At 37.0% G+C, this 14,088-nt stretch overlaps 2 protein-coding genes across 4 annotated transcripts; one reads left to right on the top strand and one right to left on the bottom strand.

Annotated features, from left to right (window-relative positions):
• Positions 1 to 795: 795 nt before the first annotated feature.
• Positions 796 to 4,492, top strand: LOC107803029 (beta carbonic anhydrase 5, chloroplastic). 2 transcript variants are annotated; one of them, XM_016626624.2, is made up of 9 exons: positions 796 to 1,103; positions 1,181 to 1,248; positions 1,848 to 2,006; positions 2,099 to 2,147; positions 2,437 to 2,550; positions 2,675 to 2,728; positions 3,249 to 3,331; positions 3,450 to 3,552; positions 4,103 to 4,492. In XM_016626624.2, the coding sequence occupies exons 1-9, from the start codon at positions 1,041 to 1,043 to the stop codon at positions 4,292 to 4,294; spliced, it is 885 nt and encodes a 294-aa protein (XP_016482110.1). In that variant the 5' UTR covers positions 796 to 1,040; the 3' UTR covers positions 4,295 to 4,492. The 2 variants fall into 2 exon arrangements, with proteins under 2 accessions (XP_016482110.1, XP_016482109.1); XM_016626623.2 differs by having other exon boundaries at positions 820 to 1,103; positions 1,842 to 2,006.
• Positions 4,493 to 10,269: 5,777 nt separating this feature from the next.
• Positions 10,270 to 11,912, bottom strand: LOC107819530 (non-functional pseudokinase ZED1-like). Of its 2 annotated transcripts, XM_075254754.1 has the most exons (3): positions 11,539 to 11,912; positions 10,772 to 11,219; positions 10,270 to 10,690 (listed from the first exon to the last, which is right to left on the bottom strand). In XM_075254754.1, exons 1-3 carry the CDS (start codon positions 11,819 to 11,821, stop codon positions 10,465 to 10,467), a joined length of 957 nt encoding a protein of 318 aa, XP_075110855.1. In that variant the 5' UTR covers positions 11,822 to 11,912; the 3' UTR covers positions 10,270 to 10,464. The 2 variants fall into 2 exon arrangements, with proteins under 2 accessions (XP_075110855.1, XP_016501131.2); XM_016645645.2 differs by having other exon boundaries at positions 10,270 to 11,219; positions 11,539 to 11,911.
• Positions 11,913 to 14,088: the final 2,176 nt, after the last annotated feature.

Below are 14,088 nucleotides of genomic sequence, written 5' to 3'. Positions count from 1 at the left end.
AATTTTTATATGTATTTTATACCACATATAAATTTTATATATATACATCATAATATGTAAATAAACAAAATAAACCATACATATTCTTTATAAATGTGTATTATACTTTATATATACCACTATTATATAACTTATTACATATACCATTTAAATCGAAAATATATAAGCACCACCGATCAAAGTTATAACATGTTAAAATAATATGTTATTATCTAAATTTAAACTCTAACGAAGGAAATGCAAAGAAGAATTTTGCATAAGAAAATAAGAAAGAAAGGCATTATAAAAGGGAAGACAAAAAAATGGAAGGATTGTACCAGTTATGGAAGATTAAAAATTTGAGCAAAAAAATAGGAACAGTTTCCTATGGGATTGATTATTGTCCAGCTGACTTTTAGGATCATTTATTTGACAGCTATTAGGATATGTAAATATTTAGGTGCCGTTGATGAAAATAACTAATGTTGCTATAATTTTGCAAATTTTCTTTAGATATTGGCTAGTTATGTTTGGAAAACTATGGTCTGTTCGGAAAGCTGAAAATCTGGACACAGGTTGAGGTTAGCATTAAAGTGAAAATTAGAAGTCCAACCTAAACCCTAACTATAATCTGTAATGTCATTAATGGCCCATAGGATCATATGGAGCCCAAGACGAGCTAGATTGACCTTTAGATTGAACGAAGAGCCGTTTTAACAAGGAAGTCGTTATTGTCGAAATAGGAATAATTTTGCACAATGTGACAGCTGCGTAAGCTAATTGTAAACTACGTTCAATTGTTGTACCTTTTAAACTGGCGATAGCCAAATATCTTTTTTTGAAAATAGGAGTGCCTCGGATTTAAAAGACTTTGGTTTCTCCGTCTTTCTTGGAGAGGAACAGTTGCCTGTCACTCACTATACAATACTATAATATACATGTAGTTAGATCCAACCAACAACTTCACATGGTACAAACTACAAACTAACTTCTTAAGTTTTTAACTATAATAAACCTGCACGGCTAGTAATCAACAAAGCCCTTTTTGCAAGTTCTCTGTCATGGCTCGGTCTGTTATTCAATCATCCTCCCTCTGTAACTCCTCCTCTGTGGATCATTCAAGGGTAAAACAATCTCATCTTTCTGCTGCTTTTGTTTTATTTCTTGCTTTTTTGATGCGGGAGTTGGCTAATTGGTGCAGATCTTGAGGACCCAGTTGAGATTCTTGGGAATTGAACAACCCCATTTCAGATTGTTGAATTTGCCCAAGTAAGCTTTGGAATCGTTAGACCCCGCTCTTTCTTTCCTTTCCTAGTTATCCCCCCAGATTCACTTTCTTCTCGGAATGCAAAGCTTTTACATTTTTTGTTTATGCCTTTATAGTGTTTTATCTTAGAAATGAGGTGTTATATGTGTACCCATATTATTGCTTTTCCAAAAAAATTCAAAGCGTCTATCTAAGAATTTTGGTATCTAAATTTTAGTGATGCGCAGTTTTGTTTTGAAGTATCAATTTTGTTGTGTGATTGGTAGCTTAAAAAGTAAGGTCTTGCTCAGGATTTCCCTTTGACTTCTTTCCAGGCTAAGATTCTTTTATTTGCTTAGAACTCCTTACAATTCAATTTCTTTGATATTGCATAAATTATTGTAACTATAAATAATCAATGCCTCATGTAAAGATAGGTTCTTTTCCTGGTTCCCGTACTTGATCATCCTATTTGGGCAATGAGCCTGCCTTTTTTCTATTTGGACCAGTCACTGCCAGTTTATTGCAGAATTCCTTGTGTTCATGCATTAAGAGCTTCTAGCTTTACCATCAATATATAAATTTCACGAATTGATTTCAGAATATAACTTTTAAGCTGCAGGTATAACTCTGCTCTAAAATTGAAAGCCTTGAAGGAACCAATGACCCTAACCAAAGAAATGATGGATGAAAAAGAGATGAGTGTTGTGACCGAAAGTGAATCAAATGAATTCACCACGTTGAAGCATAGATTTTTGAATTACAAGAAGGACAAATACATGTACGCACCATCAGAAGCTGCTACTGTTGTTTAGCATGTTTGACAGTAAAGGCTTCTTTTCGTTTGATTTTTGTTTCCTTCGTTTGGACTAGGAAAAATTTGGAGCATTTTCAAAGTCTTGCAGAAACACAATCACCAAAGGTAACTTTCTTTCACCTTTTAGACATTTTCCAAGCATGGATTTTGTGCTGGTACTCAATTTTGATGTTACTTGGAAATTAATGAGACAAGGAATTTCCCTTTCCCTTGTCTGGTTTAATAATGAAAGAGGAAGGAAAGTGGAGAGAACACAAAACATTTCTCTTCATTTTTCCTTCTATTTTTCGTGTCTGTATTTTGTTCTTCTTTTCCCTTCCTTTCCATATTACAATCCATAAAGTTATTTTTGTGGTCATGTGTTGAAGATCTCGACTGACAATTTGAAGGGCAGTTTATGGTAATTTCTTGTGCAGACTCTCGTGTGTGTCCCTCGAACATACTAGGATTTCAACCAGGAGAAGCCTTTGTAGTCCGCAATGTGGCAAATCTGGTGCCTCCCTATGAGGTGATGCATACTGCACTTGCACTTAATAAATGTCGTTTTCCTTGATGGTGAACAAGCGTTGCAATGCTAAGGATGTGTATTAACAATGCTCAGAATAAACGTTTTCAATTTTCTTCTTGTGCAGAATGGTCCTTCAGAAACAAATGCAGCCCTTGAGTTTGCTGTTAATACTCTCAAAGTGAGTAGTATTTGTACAACAATTCTACAATGTGATGTTTCCTTTTATATTCTGCTGAGATGCCTGTTTCTATTATCTTTATGCTTTGTTAGGGTGATAAGAATTTGTAGAATATGGAATCGAGTTAGTTGAGAAGTGAAATTCTAAACAGGATGTCGCGATGACGTAATTCCGAGACCTTCGATTTAACTGGACTGGAACTCATTGACATTCTAAAACATGATTTTGATGATGAATTTACTTTATTCAACTTGATGTAAGTTATGTGTTATAAGTCATAAATGTTCCAAAACACAAGAGACACTTGCGATGATGAGATTATTTACTTTTGGTCATCACCAATGAGATTGAAGTTCCTATTCAAATTCCTCTAATTTTCTACTTGATTCTCTTTGGTTCATGCCCTCTTTTCTTACATTTATTTTTTATCTTTTGGGAAAGGGAGTGGGGACTTGCGGCGATTAGTCTCTCATCTTTTCTTTTCTCTCAAGTTTTCGGGTTTGTCTTCTTTTATCTGCAGGTCCAAAACATATTAGTCATTGGTCACAGCCGCTGTGGAGGCATTCGTGCCTTAATGAGTATGGACAATGAAACACCTTCAAGGTTTGGCTAGTGTCTCTTCTTACTAAGTTTTGTTAGAGGCTCTAACAAACTAATTGCTTTATGAAAAGCCGTAAAATAGTCTTGCTGTGTAATAAGCTCTTCTATTAATTCCTTGTAGCTTCATTAGAAGTTGGGTAGTAGTTGGAAAGTCTGCCCGGGCAAGCACAAAAGCTGCTGCTTCCAACCTCAGCTTTGACCAGCAATGCAAGCACTGTGAGAAGGTGCAATCTCCTTTCCACACTTCATTTATGTTTTTGTTATAATGCAGTTTAAATACACTTGAGGTATAACCACCCAAAGTCATGCCATGGATCCTTTCTGATCACTGGAATGCATGTGTCTTCCTCTTTCTTTTGGCTAGAACTTCCATACATTTTGCCACTTTTTTTTTTAGACACTTAATAGTTGCACGTATTAATTATTTCTTCATAATTTCTTTTCCCTTCAGAAAAAAATCATGTCTAGTTTCAGAGTCACATGCTCCACCCGGTCCTGCTAATTTGAATTATATGCAATATATAATACTGAATGCTTCTTAGCGCGAATTCATGTGTCAGTGCTTTCAAAATAGAGTGCTGAGTGTCGGTGTGTGCATGCTGATGCTGTAAAAGTTTGCTGGATTATGTGTATTTTGTAATTGGAATGGGTGGCCTAATCTGGAATGAGGAATTCGAAATTGCAGTTAGACATTGTAACTTGTAGAATTTTCTGTGTGTATGCATGCACAAGCTATTCTGAGTATTGACGCAATGCACATACTTGTACATCCAGGAATCAGTCAACTGCTCATTGATGAATTTGTTTACGTACCCATGGATTAAGGACAAGGTGAATAAAGGGGAGCTCTTAATTCATGGTGGCTACTATGACTTTGTCGACTGTACTTTTGAAAAGTGGACTCTTGAGAACAACTCTCGAGTGGATAATCAAGTCTCCATCAGAAACCGGGAATTTTGGTGCTGAGATTCTTCTTGTCCTCTGTTTGTATTTTTTTTTTTTCGTCCTCTGTTTGTGGTGTTGTATCAAGTTACCTGTAATACAAATCCCATTGTTATCCTTGTTGACAAACTAATGTTGTATAATTTTCAAGTGTGAACTCTATTTGCCACTTGTATTGAAGAAAAAGGATAATTTTGCAATATATAATTTGTTCCGCTAGTATCAGTATACGTGCCTCTATGCTTTTTGTCTATAGTCTATTACCCAGACAAATGCTATACGCTATGTAACTGCCCCTTCTGTTTGTCACTTGTATATATTGTGAATATCATTTGGTTTGGGTCTGCCATTTTCATTTTTAAAGAACCAGCAATGCCTTGTTTATGTCATTAAGATTTCATGCCTTGGAAATGGACTCGAAATTACCTTCTCCGGGTTTTGTTCTCTCCCTACACCTTTAATTTGGCTAAGTGAATGAAAATATTTATTGCACTACAAACCTATTTGGCTTTAAATGCATCTTAAGTGCAATTTTTGCATTTTTTTTAACTTCAGTCCCGATAAGTATGAAGTTGATCCTACTATGGGTAGACTTGCAAATATTTGTGCAAAGTGGGTATAACTTCAATTGTGACATCAAAAATGAGTATAGATACAAATGCCCCTCGGAAAGCTCATAGCCATATGGACTGGGTTGTAAGACAATGCAACAAAGGGATAGATCAACCCTCTAGCAAGAGCCCTGTTGATAGCAGGCTTCTTTTTGCTGCTTCTTGTTTTGCTTTCCTTGCATAATATGAACCTTTTCTTACCAGAACACTCCATTTTGTTTTGCTAGATAATGTCAAGGTAGACATTGATTGTCAAAATTCTTGCCTACAGAAGAGTCTGAACACAAGAACAGTGACAGATTCAACCATGGGTTGACAGATCAAGAGAAGCTAATATTTTGAGGTCGGACTCTATATAATGTATGAAATAAGTACAGATTGAGTTGGATATATACTTCAAAAATAACTCTATCGACTCAGAACCCACAACATTTAAATTCTACATTCTCCACTGAGTCTGAAAACCAAGTTATACTATGAGGTTTGACTGCATTTGACAAAGTTAGCCTCCGGAAGTTAGAAATGTTCATTCTCTTGCTGATGCAAACAACATGTTGATTCTCGAGTTCTTTTGCGACACTGATTATGTTTGGCATGTCTTGTGGGATCAGATTATGCTGCAACCACAGAGCATACTTAGACAGTACCTTGGCTCTGATACCAATTGTTGCGGAAGCCAAATGTATATAGTGTGAATAAGTCACAACTACTATACCAAAAATTATGACAGCCACCAAATAATAAATAAGACAATAAAGCAATAATAAAGGGAACACCAGAATTTACGAGGTTCGGCTAATTTTGCCTACTCCTCGGACACAACCAATATTTTATTCCACTCCAAAAATACAAGTGAAATAATACTAAAGAGAGAAGATACAAATGCCTTAAACAGATGAGAAGGCAAATGAGAGGTGTGTTTCAATCCTAAACATTAGGCCTTCTTTTATAGGGGAAAAATCCCCCCAAACTTAACTCCCAACCAATGTGGGACTTTGGCATTTTGCCAAACTTCAACAAATCTCCACCTTGGCAAAATTCCACATTTTCAATTCTCTCTCAATAACAAATTTTGGTTGTGTCTTCATCTTCAATCTTCAGTGTTCAACAATGTTGATCAAATCCAAACAATGTTGAAACTTGACCGCAGTCACCACCTTTGTCAGCATATCAGCAGGATTCTCTGTAGTATGAATTTTCTTCACCGTGACTCCACCTTCTTCTATGATTTCTCGTACGAAATGATACCAACATCAATGTGCTTCGTCCTTGCATGATAAACTTGGTTCTTCGCTAATTGAATAGCACTTTGACTATCACAAAAAATTGTGATACCTTTTTGTTCAACACCAAGCTCCTTTAGCAATCCTTGAAGCCAAATTGCCTCTTTCACAGCATCTGTAATAGCCATGTACTCTGCCTCTGTTGTAGACAAAGCAATTGTTGACTGCAAAGTAGACTTCCAACTAACTGGTGCCTTTGCAAAAGTAAACACATAACCAGTAGTTGATCTTCGTTTGTCCATATCACCCGCAAAATCTGAGTCACAATATCCAACTACAAACTGATTGTCTTCCTGCTCAAAAACTAACCCGACATCTACAGTATTATGAATATACCGTAGAATCCATTTCACAGCTTGCCAATGCTCCTTCCCTGGATTGTGCATATATCTGCTAATAACTCCAACAGCTTGTGAAATGTCAGGCCTTGTGCAAACCATTGCATACATCAAGCTACCAACAGCATTTGCGTATGGTACCTTTGACATATACTCTCGTTCAGCTTCATCCATTGGCGACATAGTAGTACTTAGCTTAAAATGGGAAGCAAGTGGAGTACTAACTGGCTTAGTCTTGTCATCTATGCCAAAACGTTGAAGTACTCTCTTCAAATATTCCTTTTGAGATAAACAGAGTTTCTTTGAACGTCTATCTCTAATTATCTCCATGCCAAGAATTTTCTTTGCCTCACCCAAATCCTTCATCTCGAACTCCTTCTTCAGTTGAATCTTCAACTTATCAATTTCTTCCGAATTCTTGGAAGCTATCAACATATCATCAACATATAGGAGAAGATATACAAAGGAACCATCTTTAAGCTTGTGCAAATACACACAATGATCGTATTTGCTTCTCTTGTACCCTTGCCGCAACATAAACTCGTCAAATCGCTTGTACCATTGTCTAGAAGATTGTTTCAATCCGTACAACGATTTTTCAAGTTTGCACACCATATTTTCTTTTCCAGCAACTTTGAATCCTTCTGGCTGAGTCATGTAGATTTCCTCCTCCAAGTTTCCATGTAAAAACGCAGTTTTTACATCCATCTGAACTAGTTCCAAATCCAATTGTGCTACCAAAGCCAACATAATTCTAATGGAGGAATGTTTTACAACTGGAGAAAACACTTCATTGTAATCAATTCCCTCCTTTTGAGCATATCCTTTAGCCACCAATCTTGCTTTGTAGCGAACATCTACTTGGTTAGGAAATCCTTCCTTCTTTGCAAATACCCATTTGCACCCAATTGCTTTCTTTCCCTTCGGGAGATTGGCCAATCTCCATGTATGATTCTGATGAAGGGACTGTATTTCATCATTCATGGCAATCCTCCACTTATCTTCTTCTGAACTTTGGACAGCGTCTTTATAAGTAGTAGGAACATCATCAGCTACAATTGAGGTTGCACAAGCAACCGTCTCTATGAGACGAACAGGTTTCGTTATTGTTCTTTTTGGCCTGCTGGTTGCTATTGATTCAAGTTGTTGTTGAGATTCCTGAGTTGGAATCTCCTCTACTGGCTCTCCTTCCAGAGGGTAATCTTCATTTGTTTCTTCTTCTGCTTCTTGTGTAGGAAAAATAAATTTTCCCTCAAACTCCACCTGCTTAGAAGCACCTTCATTTTGTTTGGTATCTTCTGTTACCTTATTTACCATAGCAAATTCATCAAAGGTAACATCTCTGCTGAATATTACTTTCTTTGTCATAGGACACCATAAGCGATATCCTTTGACTCTAGAAGTAATTCCCATAAAAATAGCCTTCTTTGCCCTTGGATCCAATTTTGACTCCGTCACATGATAATATGCAGTTGAGCCAAACACGTGCAAAGAGTTATAATCTACAGCAGGTTTTCCGTACCATTTTTCAAATGGTGTTTTGCCATCAATAGCAGCAGATGGTAGACGATTAATGAGGTGGCATGCATATGTAATTGCCTCAGCCCAAAATTCTTTGCCCAAGCCAGCATTGGACAACATACACCATACCTTCTCCAGCAAGGCCCGGTTCATACGTTCTGCCACTCCATTCTGTTGTGGTGTATGTCTAACAGTGAAGTGTCGGATGATGCCATCATTTTCACAGACCTTATTGAAATGATCATTTTTGTATTCACCTCCATTGTCTGTGCGAATACACTTGATTCTCCTGCCTGTCTGATTCTCCACCATCATCTTCCATTTGAGAAAAATTCCCAACACTTCATCTTTGCTCTTCATTGTATACACCCATACTCTTCGGGAAAAATCATCAACAAAGGTTACAAAATAGTGCTTCCCACCCAATGAAGGTGTTTTGGAAGGACCCCAAACATCAGAGTGTACATAATCCAAAATGCCTTTAGTATTATGGATCGCTGTACCAAATTTAACCCTTGTCTGTTTCCCTTTGACACAATGCTCACAAAACTCCAAGTTGCAAGCCTTTACTCCTTTTAACAATCCTTGATCTGATAGAGTTTTCAAGGATTTTCCTCCAGCATGTCCCAAGCGCATGTGCCATAGCTTGGTTGCTTCTGCCTCTTTGTCGTCACTGGATGTTACTGTCGCTGTCCCAATAACTGTACTGCCACGATAGCGGTACATATTATTATTCTTCCGATTAGCCTTCATTACCACTAGTGCACCGGAGCATACTCTCATCACTCCATTTTCTGCAATGATTTTGAACCCTTTTGATTCTAGGGCTCCCACAGAGATGAGATTCTTCTTCAAATCCGGTACATATCGAACATCTATCAATGTTCTGATCATTCCATCATGGTTCCTTAATCGTATTGAACCAATGCCATATGAGGTAAGAGGGCTGTTATCCGCTGTGTGGATGACTCCATATTCTCCTTCTTGAAATTCCATGAACCAGTCCCTGTTGGGACACATATGATAGCTACAAGCCGAGTCCATCAACCATATGTCTGAAGATGTTGATGACTCTGTTGTAACTAATGAGAAGTCTGAATCATCACAATCAGCTACATTTGAATCCATAATGGCCTTTCCATTGTTATGTTTGGCCTTATTCTTCAACTTCGGACAGTCTTTCTTCCAGTGCCCTTTTTCTCGACAAAAGGCACATTCATCTTTGCTGGGTCTGGATCTTGACTTGGATCTTCCCTTCTTTGTCCTCGTTTGATTTTGAGGACGACCCCTCACAAACAGTGCTTCTCCTTCTCCGCCCTTCTGTTTTTCTCGCTTTCTTTGTTCATAGCTGTACAAAGCTGAACAAACTTCTCTGAGAGAAACTTCGTCATTTCCATGGAGTAGAGTAGTTTCAAGGTGCTCGTACTCATCAGGAAGTGACGCCAACAACATTAAGGCCAAGTCACCATCATCATAAGTTGTATCCATATTTTGCAAATCTGTGACCAACTTATTGAAACTGGTGATATGTTCATTCATCGTGGTACCAGGAACATATGTGAAGTGAAACAGTCTCTTCTTCATGTACAATTTATTTTGACTGTTTTTCTTCAAAAATTTATCCTCCAGTGCTTTCCATAATTTACTTGCAGAAGTTTCCTTTGTGTATGGATATTTCTGCTCTCTAGCAAGGTAGGATCGAATTGTACCGCAAGCAACACGGTTGATAATTCTCCAATCTTCTTCTCCAATAACATCTGGTTTCTTTTCTTCAATGGCCAGATCTAGCCCTTGTTGAAAAAGGACATCTAGAACCTCGCCTTGACACATCCCAAAATGTCCGGACCCGTCAAATATTTCGACCGCAAATTTCGCATTTGACACAATTCTTGTCATAAGCGAAGATGCCAATGATGACGTATTGTTGACACTTGATGTAGATTCTTCTTGTTTATTGTCTCCCATCTTTGACACAAATATTATTTAATAGCTGACGACACAAATCAAGATTATTTCCTTTCTGGTGTGGAAGATCAGACTAAGCTGCAACCACAGAGCATACTCAGACAGAACATTGACTCAGTTACCAAGATAAATCTTTTCTGATGTGGAAGATCAGACTATGCTGCAACCACAGAGCATACTTAGACAGTACCTTGGCTCTGATACCAATTGTTGCGGAAGCCAAATGTATATAGTGTGAATAAGTCACAACTACTATACCAAAAATTATGACAGCCACCAAATAATAAATAAGACAATAAAGCAATAATAAAGGGAACACCAGAATTTACGAGGTTCGGCTAATTTTGCCTACTCCTCGGACACAACCAATATTTTATTCCACTCCAAAAATACAAGTGAAATAATACTAAAGAGAGAAGATACAAATGCCTTAAACAGATGAGAAGGCAAATGAGAGGTGTGTTTCAATCCACACATTACTCAAATTGCAGGATCTTTCTTGCAATATCGAGCATATCTGGTCTATTTTCTCCCTTAGCCTGGACACATCTTAAAGCGATATTAATGAAAGCTTGTAGCTGTTGATGATTTACACTCGATTCGTTCAAGATTTTAGGGTCCACAATCTGCTTGAATTGATCGTCCTTGTGAATATGGTCATTTACATAATTCACAATGTGTTCTGGATCATCTTCATTGGCCCTGCATATAGGACCTTGTCCATTTAAGAGCACAAGTAGAAGCACACCAAAACTATAGACGTCGGTCTTTTGAGTGACAAACCTTGAAGATTGGTACTCTGGATCGAAATAGCCAGGAATCCAAATCAAGTCATCTTCCACTTGCAACTCTCCAGGAGGAAGAGAAATAACAAATGAGAAATCAAACAGTTTGGGAACACAATGATGGTCCAAGATAATGTTATGGGGGTTCAAGATCCTGTAGATAATGGGAGTTGGAAATGCAGTGTGTAGATAAAGAATTGCACTGGCAATGCTTTTGGCAATCTTCAATCTACTTTTCCAACTTAACAATTTATCGCAATTGGGGTCAAGGAAATTAGCGAGAATCTCGAATCTGGCATCCTCATACACTAGTGCTGGATATCTGAATTCCAAACAACAACCTATAATCTTTAAAACATTCTTATCTCTGCTCATTAGTGATGTGACTGCAATGTCACGTACAGCTCCAGCAAGAATGTCAAAGTCGGAATGTGAGGCCGGATTACCTGCAAAGGCGGATCCAAGATTTTAATTCAACACAACTATACCTACTACACTACTTTGTGAACCATATATATTTAAGCTAAAAACACGCATAGATAAAATTATGAATTAATTTGAGAACCCACTCTCTTACAACACACAGGGGCGGAGCTAGAGTGTCGAGAGTGGGTTCGGCCGAACCAAGTAGCTTTGGTTCGAACTCTGTATTTATCTTAAAAGATTCATTGAATATGTATAAATTGTTAATTTAAAACCCAATAACTTAAAATTTCTGAACCCATATGCTTGAAAACTTGGCTCCGCCTCCACATGGTTGGTTACCTGGAATATTTATGAACATTTTGACCAAGATAGAGCGGCCTTGCAGAGTTCCTCTACAGATGTAACCGTAGGTGCTAGCATGGACACGTCCAGCGAAGTTGTTTGTGGCCTTAACAAGTTGTTGAGCGCTGTAACTACGGATAGGAATGTCATATGTTCCACTAGAAAAAGAAATAAGCTCTTCCAACAGTGCACTTCCATTTTGTAGGAACAGATTTGGTACATCTTCTTCTTCCTTCCTAAATTTCTTCAAGACCGACCACATCTTCGTTATGCAATCCATGGCTAGCTGGGTAGACTAGGAAAAAATTGCCCAATTTCGGGCGTTGAAAATTTGATCGAATCTATCATTTACGCGTTTCTAGATTCTAAAAATTTGGCAGACAACTTTGACCATTAAAATACATGGAATTAGGAGTGGCAAAATGGCGGGTCAGATATGATTCGGGTCGAAAACAAAAATGAATCAATTATCTGACCCGACTCATATTTAATACGGATAAAAAAGATTAACCGACGAATAATATAGGTAACTACATTATCCATAATTTGTTAAATATGATCACTTTTGGGAGAATTTCTATTCTCCAAACTAGAGGAACCCTCAATTTGAGGTTTTATAAATATAAAAGTTAAACTCATTGGTTATAAATTGGTTACCCATTGATTATACATTGGTTACTCATTGGTTATCCATTTCTAATGGATAATATGGTTCTTATCTATATTTGACCCGTTTTTAAAAAATTCATTATCCAACCCATTTTTAAAGAATAATATGGATGATTAACTATTTTCTTTTAACCATTTTGCCACTACTACTTAGACTAAGAGATATTAAAAATAATGGAACTAATATTTTTATAAAACATATAAAAGAAAACTAAGAAAGCCTCCTTCAACGTCGAGGACACTGCAGCCGACGAAATGACTCGTCTTAAGAGTTGTTGCCAATGTTGAAAAGAGAGATTTTGATGAGTCTTGAGAGCTCACCCAATGGATCTCGACGAATTGAAAGATAGTTTTGGTAAAAAATTAGCAAAATACATACTTTACCCATCGACCTTGTACTTAAATCTCTCTTACACACCTATTAAACACGGAAATAGTATTACACACTAAAACTTTTAAAAGTGTGTCAATTACACACCTCTTTTGCCATGTGTCATATACGTGTATTACACATAAAAGAAGCGCATGAAAACTACAAAATTCATCTGAAATTAAGTTTTTTATTTTATTTTTTCCTTTTTAACTATTTTCTTTACAAATTAAAGAGAAAAAAATATAACCCATTTCTTCTTCCCAAACTCACACCCCAGCGATTCCTTTCCCCTGTTTCGTCTTCTTCCCCAACCTCCATCCTAATTTTGTATAGCCCTTCATGTTTCGTCTCTTCAACCCCCATGACTAAGAAGAAAAAGAAAAGGAAGAAGAAAAGAGGAGCTATTGGGTCTTATAAAAATCATCATTATTGACCTTTTGAAAAAGCTTGAAAATTTAATCGGGTCTTGTTGAATTTGGTGTTCCATGACCTAGAAAATTAGTTTGAATTCGTGATTATTGTTGAATAAAAATTTATTTAGGTGATTAAATTTGATAAAATTCAAAAAACACCATTAACAAGTTTGAAGCTTTTTGAGCTTGATTTTGAAATTTCTATAAGGATTTATGATGGATGTTGTTAAAACTTGTTAAAAATCGGGCAAAGAGTTTAATCTATAGTTGGGGAAGAAGGTGTTTGTAGTGGAAGGGTTGGTGGTAGTATGGTGGTGGTGGAGAAGATGATGGGGTTGGGGAGATGAGGAGGGGGTGGGGGTTTTTTTCTGTATTTTTTTCTTTGGGAAGATGAGGAGTGGGGGCAGGGGGCAGAGGTTCTTTTTCAGTTTTTTTTAACGATTTATGACACGTGTCAGACGTTGATTGACGCGTGTAATAGTAATCTTTAAGACAGATGTGGTCAAACACCGAAGTCACTACTAGAAAATGCCAGATTTTCGACGGCCAAAACGGTCGGAATTCGGTCGGAAATCACGTATTTCCGACTACTTTCCGACCGAATTTGGTCGGTCGGAAAAAAGTTGGTCGGAAAATAATTTCCGACCGAATCCGTTGGTGATTTCCGACTAAAGTGGTCGCAAATTTCGAAAAGGTCAGACTACCAAATAATTCACCTTTCCGACTAAAGTGGTCGAAATTTACCGACTGAATCGGTCGTAATAATACAAGGAAAGTTAATAATTAAAAATTAAATTTTATTTATTTTCCGACGAAATCCGTCGAAAACTGTTGAATATTTTTTTTTTGAAATTTCCAACTGAATCTGCCGGAAATTAATAATTAAAAATTAAATTTTATTTAATTTTCGACGGAATCCGTCGAAAATTTCTGAATAATAATTTTTTTAGAAAAAACTTTCCGACCGAATCAGTCAAAAATCTGACAATTTATTGTTAAATCTAGGGAGCTTTCCGATCGTTTCAGTCGGAATTTGTACAAAACTGGGCAGAATTCTACCCAATTTCGAGCTACACGACCTGTCAAACTATC

The sequence above is a fragment of the Nicotiana tabacum genome, chromosome 6 (genome assembly GCF_000715075.1).
Source record: "Nicotiana tabacum cultivar K326 chromosome 6, ASM71507v2, whole genome shotgun sequence".
Lineage (NCBI taxonomy): Eukaryota > Viridiplantae > Streptophyta > Magnoliopsida > Solanales > Solanaceae > Nicotiana > Nicotiana tabacum.
This window is presented reverse-complemented; position numbering and strand designations above follow the sequence as displayed.

What these genes read in the sequence shown, in the direction of transcription:
- LOC107803029 (XM_016626623.2), top strand. Translation starts at nt 1,041, where the DNA reads ATGGCTCGGTCTGTTATTCAATCATCCTCCCTCTGTAACTCCTCCTCT. An exon ending in CAGAAACACAATCACCAAAG is followed by an intron (nt 2,148 to 2,436) that starts GTAACTTTCTTT and finishes TTTGAAGGGCAG; the next exon opens with TTTATGGTAATTTCTTGTGC. An exon ending in AATGCAAGCACTGTGAGAAG is followed by an intron (nt 3,553 to 4,102) that starts GTGCAATCTCCT and finishes TTGTACATCCAG; the next exon opens with GAATCAGTCAACTGCTCATT.
- LOC107819530 (XM_016645645.2), bottom strand. Translation starts at nt 11,821, where the DNA reads ATGGATTGCATAACGAAGATGTGGTCGGTCTTGAAGAAATTTAGGAAG. An exon ending in AATGTTCATAAATATTCCAG is followed by an intron (nt 11,220 to 11,538) that starts GTAACCAACCAT and finishes CCGCCTTTGCAG; the next exon opens with GTAATCCGGCCTCACATTCC.